This window comes from Phyllobates terribilis, unplaced genomic scaffold (genome assembly GCF_046119375.1).
Source record: "Phyllobates terribilis strain yellow unplaced genomic scaffold, ASM4611937v1 Scaffold_4__5_contigs__length_816908805, whole genome shotgun sequence".
Lineage (NCBI taxonomy): Eukaryota > Metazoa > Chordata > Amphibia > Anura > Dendrobatidae > Phyllobates > Phyllobates terribilis.
This window is the reverse complement of record NW_027362764.1, coordinates 138,552,806-138,565,251: the sequence shown is the minus strand read 5'-3', so window position 1 is coordinate 138,565,251 and position 12,446 is coordinate 138,552,806. Positions and strand designations below refer to the sequence as shown.

Genomic DNA, 12,446 nt, shown 5'->3' with positions numbered 1-12,446 from the left:
TTGCAACCTGATGGAGGTCAGTATAGAAGGACTAATAGAGAAAGTCCCACACACTGCTAGAAGGCCACATATTTTTTCAGAGGTAGATGCAGAAAAAAATATATTCAGTTTGCAACCTGATGGAGGTCTGTATAGATGGATTAATACAACAAGTCTCACACACAGCTAGAAGCCCAATATTTTTTCAGAGGTAGATGCAGAAAAAAATTATATTCAATTTGCAACCTGATGGAGGTCAGTATAGATGGACTAAAAGAGAAAGTCCCACACACTGCTAGAAGGCCAAATATTTTTTCAGAGCTAGATGCAGATAAAAATTATATTCAATTTGCAACCTGATGGAGGTCAGTATAGATGGACTAATAGAACAAGTCCCACACACAGCTAGAAGCCCAAATAATTTTTCAGAGGTACTGTAGATGCAGATAAAAATTATTTTTAATTTGCAACCTGATGGAGGTCAGTATAGATGGACTAATAGAGAAAGTCCCACACACTGCTAGAAGGCCAAATATTTTTTCAGAGCTAGATGCAGATAAAAATTATATTCAATTTGCAACCTGATGGAGGTCAGTATAGATGGACTAATAGAACAAGTCCCACACACAGCTAGAAGCCCAAATATTTTTTCAGAGGTACTGTAGATGCAGATAAAAATTATTTTTAATTTGCAACCTGATGGAGGTCAGTATAGATGGACTAATAGAGAAAGTCCCACACACTGCTAGAAGGCCAAATATTTTTTCAGAGCTAGATGCAGATAAAAATTATATTCAATTTGCAACCTGATGGAGGTCAGTATAGATGGACTAATAGAGAAAGTCCCACACACTGCTAGAAGGCCAAATATTTTTTCAGAGCTAGATGCAGATAAAAATTATATTCAATTTGCAACCTGATGGAGGTCAGTATAGATGGACTAATAGAACAAGTCCCACACACTGCTAGAAGCCCAAATAGTTTTTCAGAGGTACTGTAGATGCAGATAAAAATTATTTTTAATTTGCAACCTGATGCAGGTCAGTATAGATGGACTAATAGAGAAAGTCCCACACACTGCTAGAAGGCCAAATATTTTTTCAGAGCTAGATGCAGAAAAAAATTATATTCAGTTTGCAACCTGATGGAGGTCAGTATAGATGGACTAATAGAGAAAGTCCCACACACTGCTAGAAGGCCACATATTTTTTCAGAGGTAGATGCAGAAAAAAATATATTCAGTTTGCAACCTGATGGAGGTCTGTATAGATGGATTAATACAACAAGTCCCACACACAGCTAGAAGCCCAAATAATTTTTCAGAGGTACTGTAGATGCAGATAAAAATTATTTTTAATTTGCAACCTGATGGAGGTCAGTATAGATGGACTAATAGAGAAAGTCCCACACACTGCTAGAAGGCCACATATTTTTTCAGAGGTAGATGCAGAAAAAAATATATTCAGTTTGCAACCTGATGGAGGTCTGTATAGATGGATTAATAGAACAAGTCCCACACACAGCTAGAAGCCCAATATTTTTTCAGAGGTAGATGCAGAAAAAAATATATTCAGTTTGCAACCTGATGGAGGTCAGTATAGATGGACTTATACAACAAGTCCCACACACAGCTAGAAGCCCAATATTTTTTCAGAGGTAGATGCAGAAAAAAATATATTCAGTTTGCAACCTGATGGAGGTCTGTATAGATGGATTAATAGAACAAGTCCCACACACAGCTAGAAGCCCAATATTTTTTTCAGAGGTAGATGCAGAAAAAAATATATTCAGTTTGCAACCTGATGGAGGTCAGTATAGATGGACTAATACAACAAGTCCCACACACAGCTAGAAGCCCAATATTTTTTCAGAGGTAGATGCAGAAAAAAATATATTCAGTTTGCAACCTGATGGAGGTCTGTATAGATGGATTAATAGAACAAGTCCCACACAGCTAGAAGCCCAATATTTTTTCAGAGCTAGATGCAGAAAAAAATTATATTCAATTTGCAACCTGATGGAGGTCAGTATAGATGGACTAATAGAATGATGCTATGCCCAAAAGATTTTACTTCACTAGGTGCAGTAAAAAAATTGGTATTCTATACACAGGTGGTATATCTTGCAACACAGATAGGCTACTCCACTGACTAACACACTCTGCAATAGGCCAAAAACTATTAGCTTTGCTAGATTCAGCCAAATGCTGTGAAAAAAACTTGCACAGCACTGGCACAGACCTGCCTGGCAAAAACTGATAGGAACTGATGTAACCTAGTCCTGAAAAGGACTGCAATTACAATTAGTCTTTACTCCCACAATCTATCTATTTAAGAGCACAGACCTGCCTGATAAAAGTCGTAGGAAATGCTGTAACCTAGTCCTTAAAAGGACTGCAATCACAACTATTCCCTACTCCCAAGCTATCTGTAGATTTGTGCGAAAATTGGCTTGAAATTAACAAGGTATAGCGCACACAGCAACAGCGGTGCCGTCTAACACGCAGCTGCAGCAGTGAGAAAATGGTGGCGACGGGGAAAATGGCTTGGTCTTATAGGGCAAGGACATGTGACATACACTGCCAATGACACATGCCCTTGCTTGTGTGAAAAAAAGCACTTCGCTCCGTGTGTGCGCTGCTGATAGGCTGACAGATTGCACCTCCCCACTGTAAATGCGGGAAAGAGAAAAAAAAATGGAGATCTTCATTGTTCCTGCAGAGATCCATCCCCTGCCCCTCCCCCCACCCCGCTGTACACTCAAACTGCGTATTAACATTAATTTTCATCATTACTGAGAAAAAATCCAGTTATGATTTTGGTGCACGAACAGTTATCGAACATAACCTCGAACAGCCGAATTTTTCTCAAATTGTTCGTGTTCGCCGAACGGCTCGAACACCGCCCAAAACAGCTCGAATTTGAGATTGGCGAACAGTTCGAGTAGAACAACGCTCATCTCTAGTAGCTACCCAGGCTAATGAAATTGACGGTCTATCGTTAGGATTCAAAACATAGCACCACCAGGGATTAGCTGTTAACAGCTCAATGCATTATTGAGAGATGCGAATGAGAATAAAATCAGAATGTGACCCCCATTATACTGATCGCATACATGAGACATACTGGTGAACATGAGACAGTCTGCTCAATCTGACAAATAAGGCCAGTATTTGGTCAGTATTTTTTCTCAGGAGTGGAAGCCAAAACCAGGATAGGAACAATCAGAGAAAAGGTATAAAAGAAACAAGTCACCAATTCTGCATTTATCACCCACTCCTGGTTTTGGCTCCCACTCCTGAGAAAAAATACTAACCGAATACTGACCAAATACTGATAGTGGGAACGTGGCCTTAGGGTAATCCTGACAGTGTGCACATTGAACATTGTCAGGATTTATCAATCTGCAGTGACAGCAGAAATTTACCTCGAGCTTGGAAAACCCATTTAAACTTTAATAAAAAAGATGGCCTGCATGTATTAGCATTACGTTTATTAAGTCTGTTACATTTTACAATACTGACTTTCTAATGGACTTTCTTCTTTCAGTTGTTTGACAAAAATGTAGCAAAGGGCTTGAATCTACAATGGCTAAGAAATCAGATTGGAATCGTATCCCAGGAACCAGTGCTGTTTGACCGCAGTATTGCTGAAAATATCGCCTATGGGGACAACTCTCGAGAAGTTCCTATGGAGGAGATAGAACAAGCTGCGAAAGCTGCCAATATCCACTCCTTCATTGAAGAGCTGCCGGAGGTAAATATTATGTGATTAGGATTATAGTATGAAATATATACATTCTCTGCATCCTTAGTCAATTATATTTATTTTGCATCCTGAGACCATGTTCCAGGGGAATGAGTAAAGGGACAAAATCTCTAGCTACATAAAAAATAGCGGGGCTATAAAGAATAATAAATGGGTCCTAGTCTTGCCTTCTTCAGACTGTAACTCTTGGTATAAACTTCAGAGGAAGTACATTTTAATTCAATGTGCCTTTTTTATGATCTTAAATACAAATATACTGACATCCAAGGCTCATATAGTAGTACCATATAATATAATGCATAGTCTGTAGCAACACATAGGTTATAGTTTGAATTCAATCAACATGTGTCTTCTTTCAACCTTAACACTAACATGTTGATCCAGAGGAAGGGAAGAATCCCATGAGACTGATTTTATTTACCCCATATTAAGGGATAAATTTCTTCCTAACTCCACAGACTAGTTCCCTGGATTAAGCACATACATACACGTAGGAACAAGATCTTCACCTGCACACACATATGCACTCTGAGTGCTGCAGACTAGAGTTGAGCCACCCCCGTAGTGTTCGGGTTCGGTTAGTCGAACACTGGTATGTTCGCCGAACTGTTCGTCGAACTGTTCGTTGAACACCGTCGAACACCGTTAAAACCAATCGCAGGCAAACAAAAACACATAGAAACACATAGAAAACACCTTCAAAGGTGTCCAAAAGCTGACAAACTGCTCAGAAGACACAACTAACACATGGAAAAGTGACAAGTACATATAGTCATGCTAAAAGAAAAGAGGTGGAGGAGTAAAAGGAGGGGGAGACACAGATATAGGCATGTCATGCCCTTCTAAAATCAAGAAAGGCTGGAGTAAAAATCTAAAATCAGCCTACCAACACCCAGACGTCGTGACAAGAACATTAAAAAAAGAAATATCTTTAGGTAGAATGGCGGTTCCATTCAGAACACTTTCCTTACAAGACGTAGTGGTATCCCCGTTGTGAGTTGTGCCAAAAACGGAACCCAATACATTCGGACTAATCCACCATTTGTCATATCCAAGGGGCAGGTCAGTAAACGACAACATCGACGCAGAACCAAGTACAGTAGTATATACTGTACATCCTTTGACAAGGCAATCAGGCGGATCAAGAAGTTGGGAAGGGTCAACCTAATGGCCAAAACAGACATTGATGCGGTGTTCTGGTTACTTACTACCTGTGCCTCCGAATAGTGTCCACCTATTGGGCTGCTTCTGGGAAGGAGCATACTATATAGATCGCTGTTTGCCCATGGGGTGGTCCAGATCCAGCTTACTATTTGAGGCGTTTAGTTGCTTCCTCGAATGGGTTGTAATGGACATTCCTAAGGGGGCACATATTATCCATTACCTCGACAATTTCTTATGCCTGGGCCCAAAAGATTCGCCACAGTGTGAATACACGCGGTAGTCCACTTGTGAGAAGGAGAGAGCTGGAGTTAGAGTGGACACCACAGAGCCGAGCGGTTAGATGGAGAACGGCAGAAGGAAAGAGGGCGAGGGAGGTAAGGGAGTACAGTGGAAGGTCCTGCCCGTGCGACCTTCGTGTCGCCGGGTTTGTGCCAGAGCCGCGGTGGACCCTGACGGCCAGCCCCCCTCTCCCAATACTGGTGCCTCTCCGCTGGTGGGTCGAGCCCCCCCGCGGTGGGGGGGGAGTAACATTTTCAGAAGAAAGACCATCTTCCAGCCAAACTAAGATGTCTACTTCTTTTCGTGGACAATGTGATACGATCCCTTTCTTACGGACACATCCATCGCTACGAATTCCAGATGAGGCACAAAAACAGCAGGTGCTTCAACGGATATCAAGTGCTCCTTCAAGTGGGCTCTCCTCCACCTCAACTTCAACATCACAAATACTCCAGTCCTCAGAGGTGTCACTCCAATCGCACTTGCTTCCCCACAGCTCCCAAGTCTCCAGCTGCCCGTCTGAGTATGGGGTAACACAGATGGTTGAGTCTGCAGAGCTGTTTACTCATACTATAGCCTGGGAAACGGAGGTCTGCTCCAGAGCTTCTGTTAATCCAGACGAGGAAATGATCTGCACTGATGCCCAGAATCTTTATGAGTCGGATCCAGGACCAGATGAAGAAGGTTCTGAGCATAATGTAGACCCTCGTTCCCAAACTGTAACTCCTGTTGGTGGAGACAATGATGAAGACGATGATGAGACTCAAATACCTGATTGGAGCGACAACTTGACTTTTCGGTCAGGGCAGGAAGAGTTTGGCTCTGAGGACGACGGGTGTGAGAACACACAGGGTGATGATGACGAGGTTGGAGATCCCATTTACTGTCAACCCACAGTCAGCCAGTTGATGAGGTCAGCAGAGGAGGTGGAGGAGGATGCTATTGATGACGAGGTTAGGTTGCGCCTTCCTGGACAGAGACGGAGTACTGGAAGCACTTCAACAACTGCATCCTCAACCACAACTCTGCCTCTGACCACAAGTCGTGGTGGCTCTTCAGGTCGCATGGGCTCTAAGCCTTGCATAGCCTGGGCATTTTTTCAGATGGATAAGGATGACCCAACTCATGTTATCTGTAATTTTTGTCATCAAAAGCTAAGTAGAGGCCAAAAAATCCATAGTTTTGAGTACTTCATGCATGAACCGTCACATGGATATGAAGCATAAGTTGCAGTGGGAAGCTCACTGTGCTACAATGCGGCCTAGCGGGCCGGGCCAACCACCGTCTGCCCCATCTTGTGGATCCGCGGCCTCTTCATCCTCTGTGGCTGGGGGGACAGCAGTCACACATGTTTTTGGACGCAGACCTGCCACCTCTTTATCCGCAACAGCCAGTGTGATTGGCAGGTCATCATTTCATTTGGAAGTGGAAACACCAGCTGGTGTTGAGCGCTCTCCGACATCGAGAGCACCACCTTTGGATCAAGGCAACCTAACTTTCCTGCCTGCATCTTCCTCACAGACCGACAGTTTGCCGGGGACACCCTACTCAACCCCGTCTAAGCACAACAGACAGCCCTCGGTACCTCAGATGTGGACAAGTAAAAGACCATTTCCTATTAGCCATGAGAAAGCTAAGAGGTTGAATTTCACCATCTGCAAGCTGTTGGCTACAGAAATGCTGCCTTTCCGCCTGGTGGACACAGAGGATTTTCGAGACCTTATGTCCGTCGCAGTGCCCCAGTACCAGATGCCCAGTCGGCACTACTTCTCAAAGAAAGGTGTGCCTGCGCTACACAAGCATGTCGCACACAACATCACCGCTTCTTTGAGAAACTCTGTGTGTGACAGGGTGCATTTCACCACAGACACTTGGACGAGTAGGCATGGACAGGGGCGTTACATGTCGCTGACTGGGCACTGGGTAACTATGGTGACAGCAGGACAAGGGGCTGCTGTCCAAGTCTTGCCGTCCCCATGAGTTGTGCGTCAATCCTCTTTATCTAGAAGTTCCTCCACTGCTTCTGCCGACGAAGATGTTTAGTGCTGACAATGCCATTATCAGCATGACTATTCCAGTGATTTACATGCTGGAGCACACGTTAAACAGAATTCGGAGTCAGGTGGTGGGACAAGAGGAGGTGGAGGAAGTAGAGGAGGAGTCGTATGCGGAAGGGATAACATCTCCAAGGTCCAGACGGTCGTCAGCACCAAGGCGGCAGGCATGGGAGGGTGGGGGAGAGGGATTAACCAGGGCGCATGGTAGCAGCCAAACTGTTGAGGAAGGTGCAGGAGCCGAGGAAGAAGTGGAGGACGAACTAGCGATGGGCATGGAAGACTCATCAGATGAGGGAGAGGTTGGGGGGAGAGGGCAGAGAAAGGAAGCATGATTTTTACCTCGCTACCAACACAACAAGGACTTGGTCCTCCTGGATGCGCAAGACACATGAGTGCCTTCTTGCTGCACTACCTGCAACATGACCCTCTGATTGTCAGAATTCGAAGTAATCCCGACTACTGGGTTGCCACACTCTTAGATCCCCGGTACAAAAGTAAATTTGCCGAAATAATTCCTGCCATAGAAAGAATTTCACACATGCAGGAGTATCAGCAGAGGCTGTTGCAGAATCTTACATGTGCTTTTCCACAAAACACCAGTGGTGCACGTAGTGAATCTCACAGTTCTAACTTGCCAACCGTGGGACTGTCGAGTCTTCATCACTCAAACCGTAACAGTAACACAGTATCTGCTGGTAACAGCAATTTTGTGGAATCGTTTCACCACTTTTTTAGACCATCCTTTGCAAGGCCACAGGAGACAAGAAGTCTGACACATAGTCAACACCTAGAGAGGATGGTACAGGAGTATTTCTTAGTGAACATAGAAGCCATGACTGTGTCACTGGACCCTTACTCATTTTGGGCTTCCAATCTGAAAAAATGGCCGGAGCTCGCCACTCACGCCTTGGGGATCTTGTCATGCCCTGCAGCCAGCATTCTCTCTGAACATGTGTTCAGCGCTGCTGGTGGTGTGCTGACAGATAAGCGCACGCGGCTGTCCACTGAGAATGTAGACAGACTCACGTTCATAAAGATGAACAAATCATGGATCCGCAAGGACTTTTCTACCCCTGTGTCATCCTGGGGAGACTAAAAGCATGAGGATTTGGCAAAATCACCTCACCAACAGTTTTAAGCAACTCTGGGGCAATTGATGCCCACTTAAGTGGTGTCTGTGCCACAATTTTTGGAAAAAATGGAGACTCTTTTTGGAGTCCCCTTGCTGTGTTTTATGTGACATTGGCATCGTCAATTCCAGGTGGGTTGGGTCGCTCCCCCCCCCCCTTTTAACCGTAAGAAACTACATACACTATGGCTTGGGGTAACACAGATGGTTGAGTGAAGAGCTGTTTACTCAGAGGTCTGCTCCAATGCATCAGTGTCTGCTAGTCAGCGTAGTAGCCCAGCTCTGAAGGAAGCTACACCGCCTGTGTATCTAATAAGAATTTTTAACTGCATCTAGCCCAAGCAGACTGTGGGGACCCCCAACCAAACCCAGACGCTCAGCCCCCCTACCGCCCCCCTTTCCTTGACAATACAATAATGTAACTCTTACAACTGGATGGGTGAGGATCGGTCACAGCTTTATTAACTCTTTATACTCATTCCATTAGAAAGGCATTTTATTTCTAAAAATAATTCAGCTTGTTGCAGCATGCCCTGTGTCTCCACACCGGCAAGTTGGCCAACAAGTGTAACTCTCCAACATGTCCTTTCTATTTCCAGGCCACGGAGGATCCTGCTTACTCGTATGCAGGACTCTGACCCCCATCCATCACTCTTAACGCTTGTTCCACTCCGTCCTGGAGTCCTGACAGGAATATGTCCGGTCCAATATCCATTAAGTGAACACCGTCGGGCCGTATGAGGCCTGCTTTATCTCCTTCCAGTTGTCGGTGTCGTATCACTACACCGCCTCTGTCTCTTCTAAATTTTGCCATCCGAATATTTATTACCCGCCTTGCCCGTTCGATGACCATGATGTCTCGCGCACCTTGCCATACCGCTATCGGCACAATCTCTGACCATACTATAGTTAGTTTTGTGAAAAATTCTCTGAAGCGCTCAGTGTCTAGTTTCATTATTGCCATTAGTTATGCACTCTTGTGATGACCTAGGTCGTTTCCTACGGCCTGTATAACTAAGATGACCGGACCTCTTGCCTCTCTCCCTACCTTGATTACCTCCATTAGTACCTGTGGCCATTGCAGGCCTCTAATACCTCTCCAGTTGAAGTATGTGTTATGAAACTCTAATTTCCTCCCGCCTGGGCGGACTTTCGCCCTTTTTTGTGCCCAATATATATACGAGTGGCCTATCACCCACACTGTTGGCTTAGCGTCACTTGTAAAAGAAACAAACCACGTTAGGATAACAAGTCCGGTCTTATGTATCTCGCCAAACACGTGGATCGCCATCTCCCTATCCTCTGAACTTCCGTTTCTGACAGTCCTGCTCTTGCTGCTTCCGTGGTCGCACCTATGCGGAATGAGTGAGTCCCGTAATCTTTGGGGTAGTTCCCTGCCGATGTTATGCATTTATTAAATATAGCTTGGAACTGGTATCTTGATAATGGCGTTCCATCAATATGTGATAGGAAGAAATTACTTTGTGATCAGATTCTGGTTATATATGTTTTTACTATTGTTACCCGACTCAGTGTACTGTTTGTGGGTTGTAGAAGTACCCAAGTGCCCCTGCCCGCTGGAACCGTTTTCGATTTGCATATGCGTAGACGTATTGCATTAGTGGCTTTGACTACGTTCTGCTGTAATAAGCCTCCACTGGTGGTAATTTTGGTTTGAGGGACTAATTCGCTTATCCATAGTGCCCCGCAGAAGGCGATCGCAAATGCAGTAGACAGTAATGTTGCTTAAAATTGTGAGTGTCATGTTAATGGTGTTAGGGATATGATGTGAGAAATCAGTTTTAGTGACACGGGACGGGACGTCTACACTCCTGACTTGGCGGACCCCTTTTCCACCCTTTGATGGATTGTCTGATGATGAATCTCTTTGTCACATCTCCCCAATTCAGTAGTTGGAAGTGAAATGCTACTCCAGTCAGACACCGCTGCGCTGACGCCCCTGATATGTCCCTCATCATTAGCTGGTGGAGAAATTCTATGGTGACTTGTAATCTGGCTTGTTCACATTGGTCAACCCATCTGCCTGCTACTAGTCGTGCCCACTCTTCCCATGCCTTACCGTATGCTTGCCACGTCGACGGGGCAACTGACGCTCTGATTAATGGCATCAACTATTCGCCACTAGATCCCATAGGGAGCGTGGGCAACCGATGAGTGGGCGTTGGGGAGGAGCTCTGTGAAAATCTGCCAATTGAATTGTGATAAAGCGTTAGCAGCAGCGTTAGACCCCTCAGCATCGTGGCTAGCGTGGACCCATACATTGTGTTTTAGGCACAGGAATGCTAGCCGGCGTAGTAGGCCTAGCACTGGGAGAGACAATGATGCCATCTTATTAATGCAGTGCGCTAGGCTGGTGTTTTTTGTTATGAAGCGTATATTTTTGTTAGCCAGGCGCGCGCCCCATATTTCTATTGCTACCACTATTGGGAAGAGTTCCAGGAGTGTCTGTTTTTTTGTCAGCACTTGTTCTGCCCAATATGGAGGCCATAAGCTTGTGCACCATTGGTTATTTAGTATCGCTGCATATCCGTACAGATGGGCTACTCCAATGAGTAACAGACACTGCTACAGGCCCAAAAGGTTTTACTTGGCTAGATGCAGTAAAAAATTGTTATTAAATACAAAGGTGGTGTAGCTTGGTACAGATGGGCTACTCCAATGAGTAACAGACACTGCTACTATGCCCAAAATTATTTACTGGGCTAGATGCAGTAAAAAATTGTTATTAAATTCAAAGGTGGTGTAGCTTGGTACAGATGGGCTACTACAATGAGTAACAGACACTGCTACTATGCCAAAAATTATTTACTGGGCTAGATGTAGTGAAAAATTGTTATTAAATTCAAAGGTGATGTAGCTTGGTACAGATGGGCTACTACAATGAGTAACAGACACTGCTACAGGCCCAAAATTATATGCTGGGCTAGATGCAGTAAAAATTTGTTATTAAATTCAAAGGTGGTGTAGCTTGGTACAGATGGGCTACTACAATGAGTAATAGACACTGCTACAGGCCCAAAATTATTTACTGGGCTACATGCAGTAAAAAATTGTTATTAAATTCAAAGGTGGTGTAGCTTGGTACAGATGGGCTACTACAATGAGTAACAGACACTGCTACAGGCCCAAAATTATTTACTGGGCTAGATGCAGTAAAAAATTGTTATTAAATTCAAAGGTGGTGTAGCTTGGTAAAGATGGGCTACTACAATGAGTAACATACACTGCTACAGGCCCAAAATTATTTACTGGGCTAGATGCAGTAAAAAAATGTTATTAAATTCAAAGGTGGTGGAGCTTGGTACAGATGGTCTACTACAATGGGTAACAGACACTGCTACTATGCCCAAAAGGTTTTACTTGGCTAGGTGCAGTAAAAAAATGGTATTAGATATACAGGTGGTGTAGCTTGCAACACAGATAGGCTACTACACTGACTAACACACACCGCTAGAGGCCCAAAAGGATTGGCTTAGTTAGATTTAGCCAAATGCTGTGAAAAACACTTCCACAGCACTGGCACAGACCTGCCTGGCAAAAAGTGCTAGGAACTGCTGTAACCTAGCCCTCAAAAGGGCTGCAATTACAAACTAGTCCCTACTCCCTAAACCTATCTGTCTATTTAAGAGAAAATTCACTTGCAATTCACAGTTACACAATATAGCGCTAACAGCAGCAGCGGTGCCGTCTAACACTCAGCTGCTGCAGTGAGAAAATGGTGGCGACGGGGAAAATGACTGGGTCTTATAGGGCAAGGACATGTGACATACACAGCCAATGACACATGCCCTTGCTTGTGTGAAAAAAAAGCACTTTGCTGCGTGTGTGCGCTGCTGATAGGCTGACAGACTTCACCGCCCCACTGTAAATGCGGGAAAGAAAAAAAAAATAGAGATCGGCATTATTTCTGCAGAGATCCATCCCCTGCCCCTCCCCCCGCCCACTCTACACTGAAACTGTCTATTAACATTGATTAACAGTATTACTGTGAAAAAATCCATTTACGATTTTGGTGCACGAACAGTTATCGAACATAACCTCGAACAGCCG

General features: G+C 44.4%; 1 protein-coding gene across 4 annotated transcripts in view; it reads left to right on the top strand.

The window, feature by feature from the left end:
• LOC141265120 (ATP-binding cassette sub-family B member 5-like) overlaps positions 1 to 12,446 on the top strand; it is a 1,140,380-nt gene that overhangs the window by 1,107,879 nt on the left and 20,055 nt on the right. For all 4 annotated transcript variants that reach the window (XM_073677789.1, XM_073677793.1, XM_073677790.1 and 1 more), the window contains one exon: positions 3,528 to 3,734. In XM_073677789.1, coding sequence (XP_073533890.1) covers positions 3,528 to 3,734 — 207 coding nt within the window. The remainder of the gene's footprint in view (positions 1 to 3,527; positions 3,735 to 12,446) is intronic.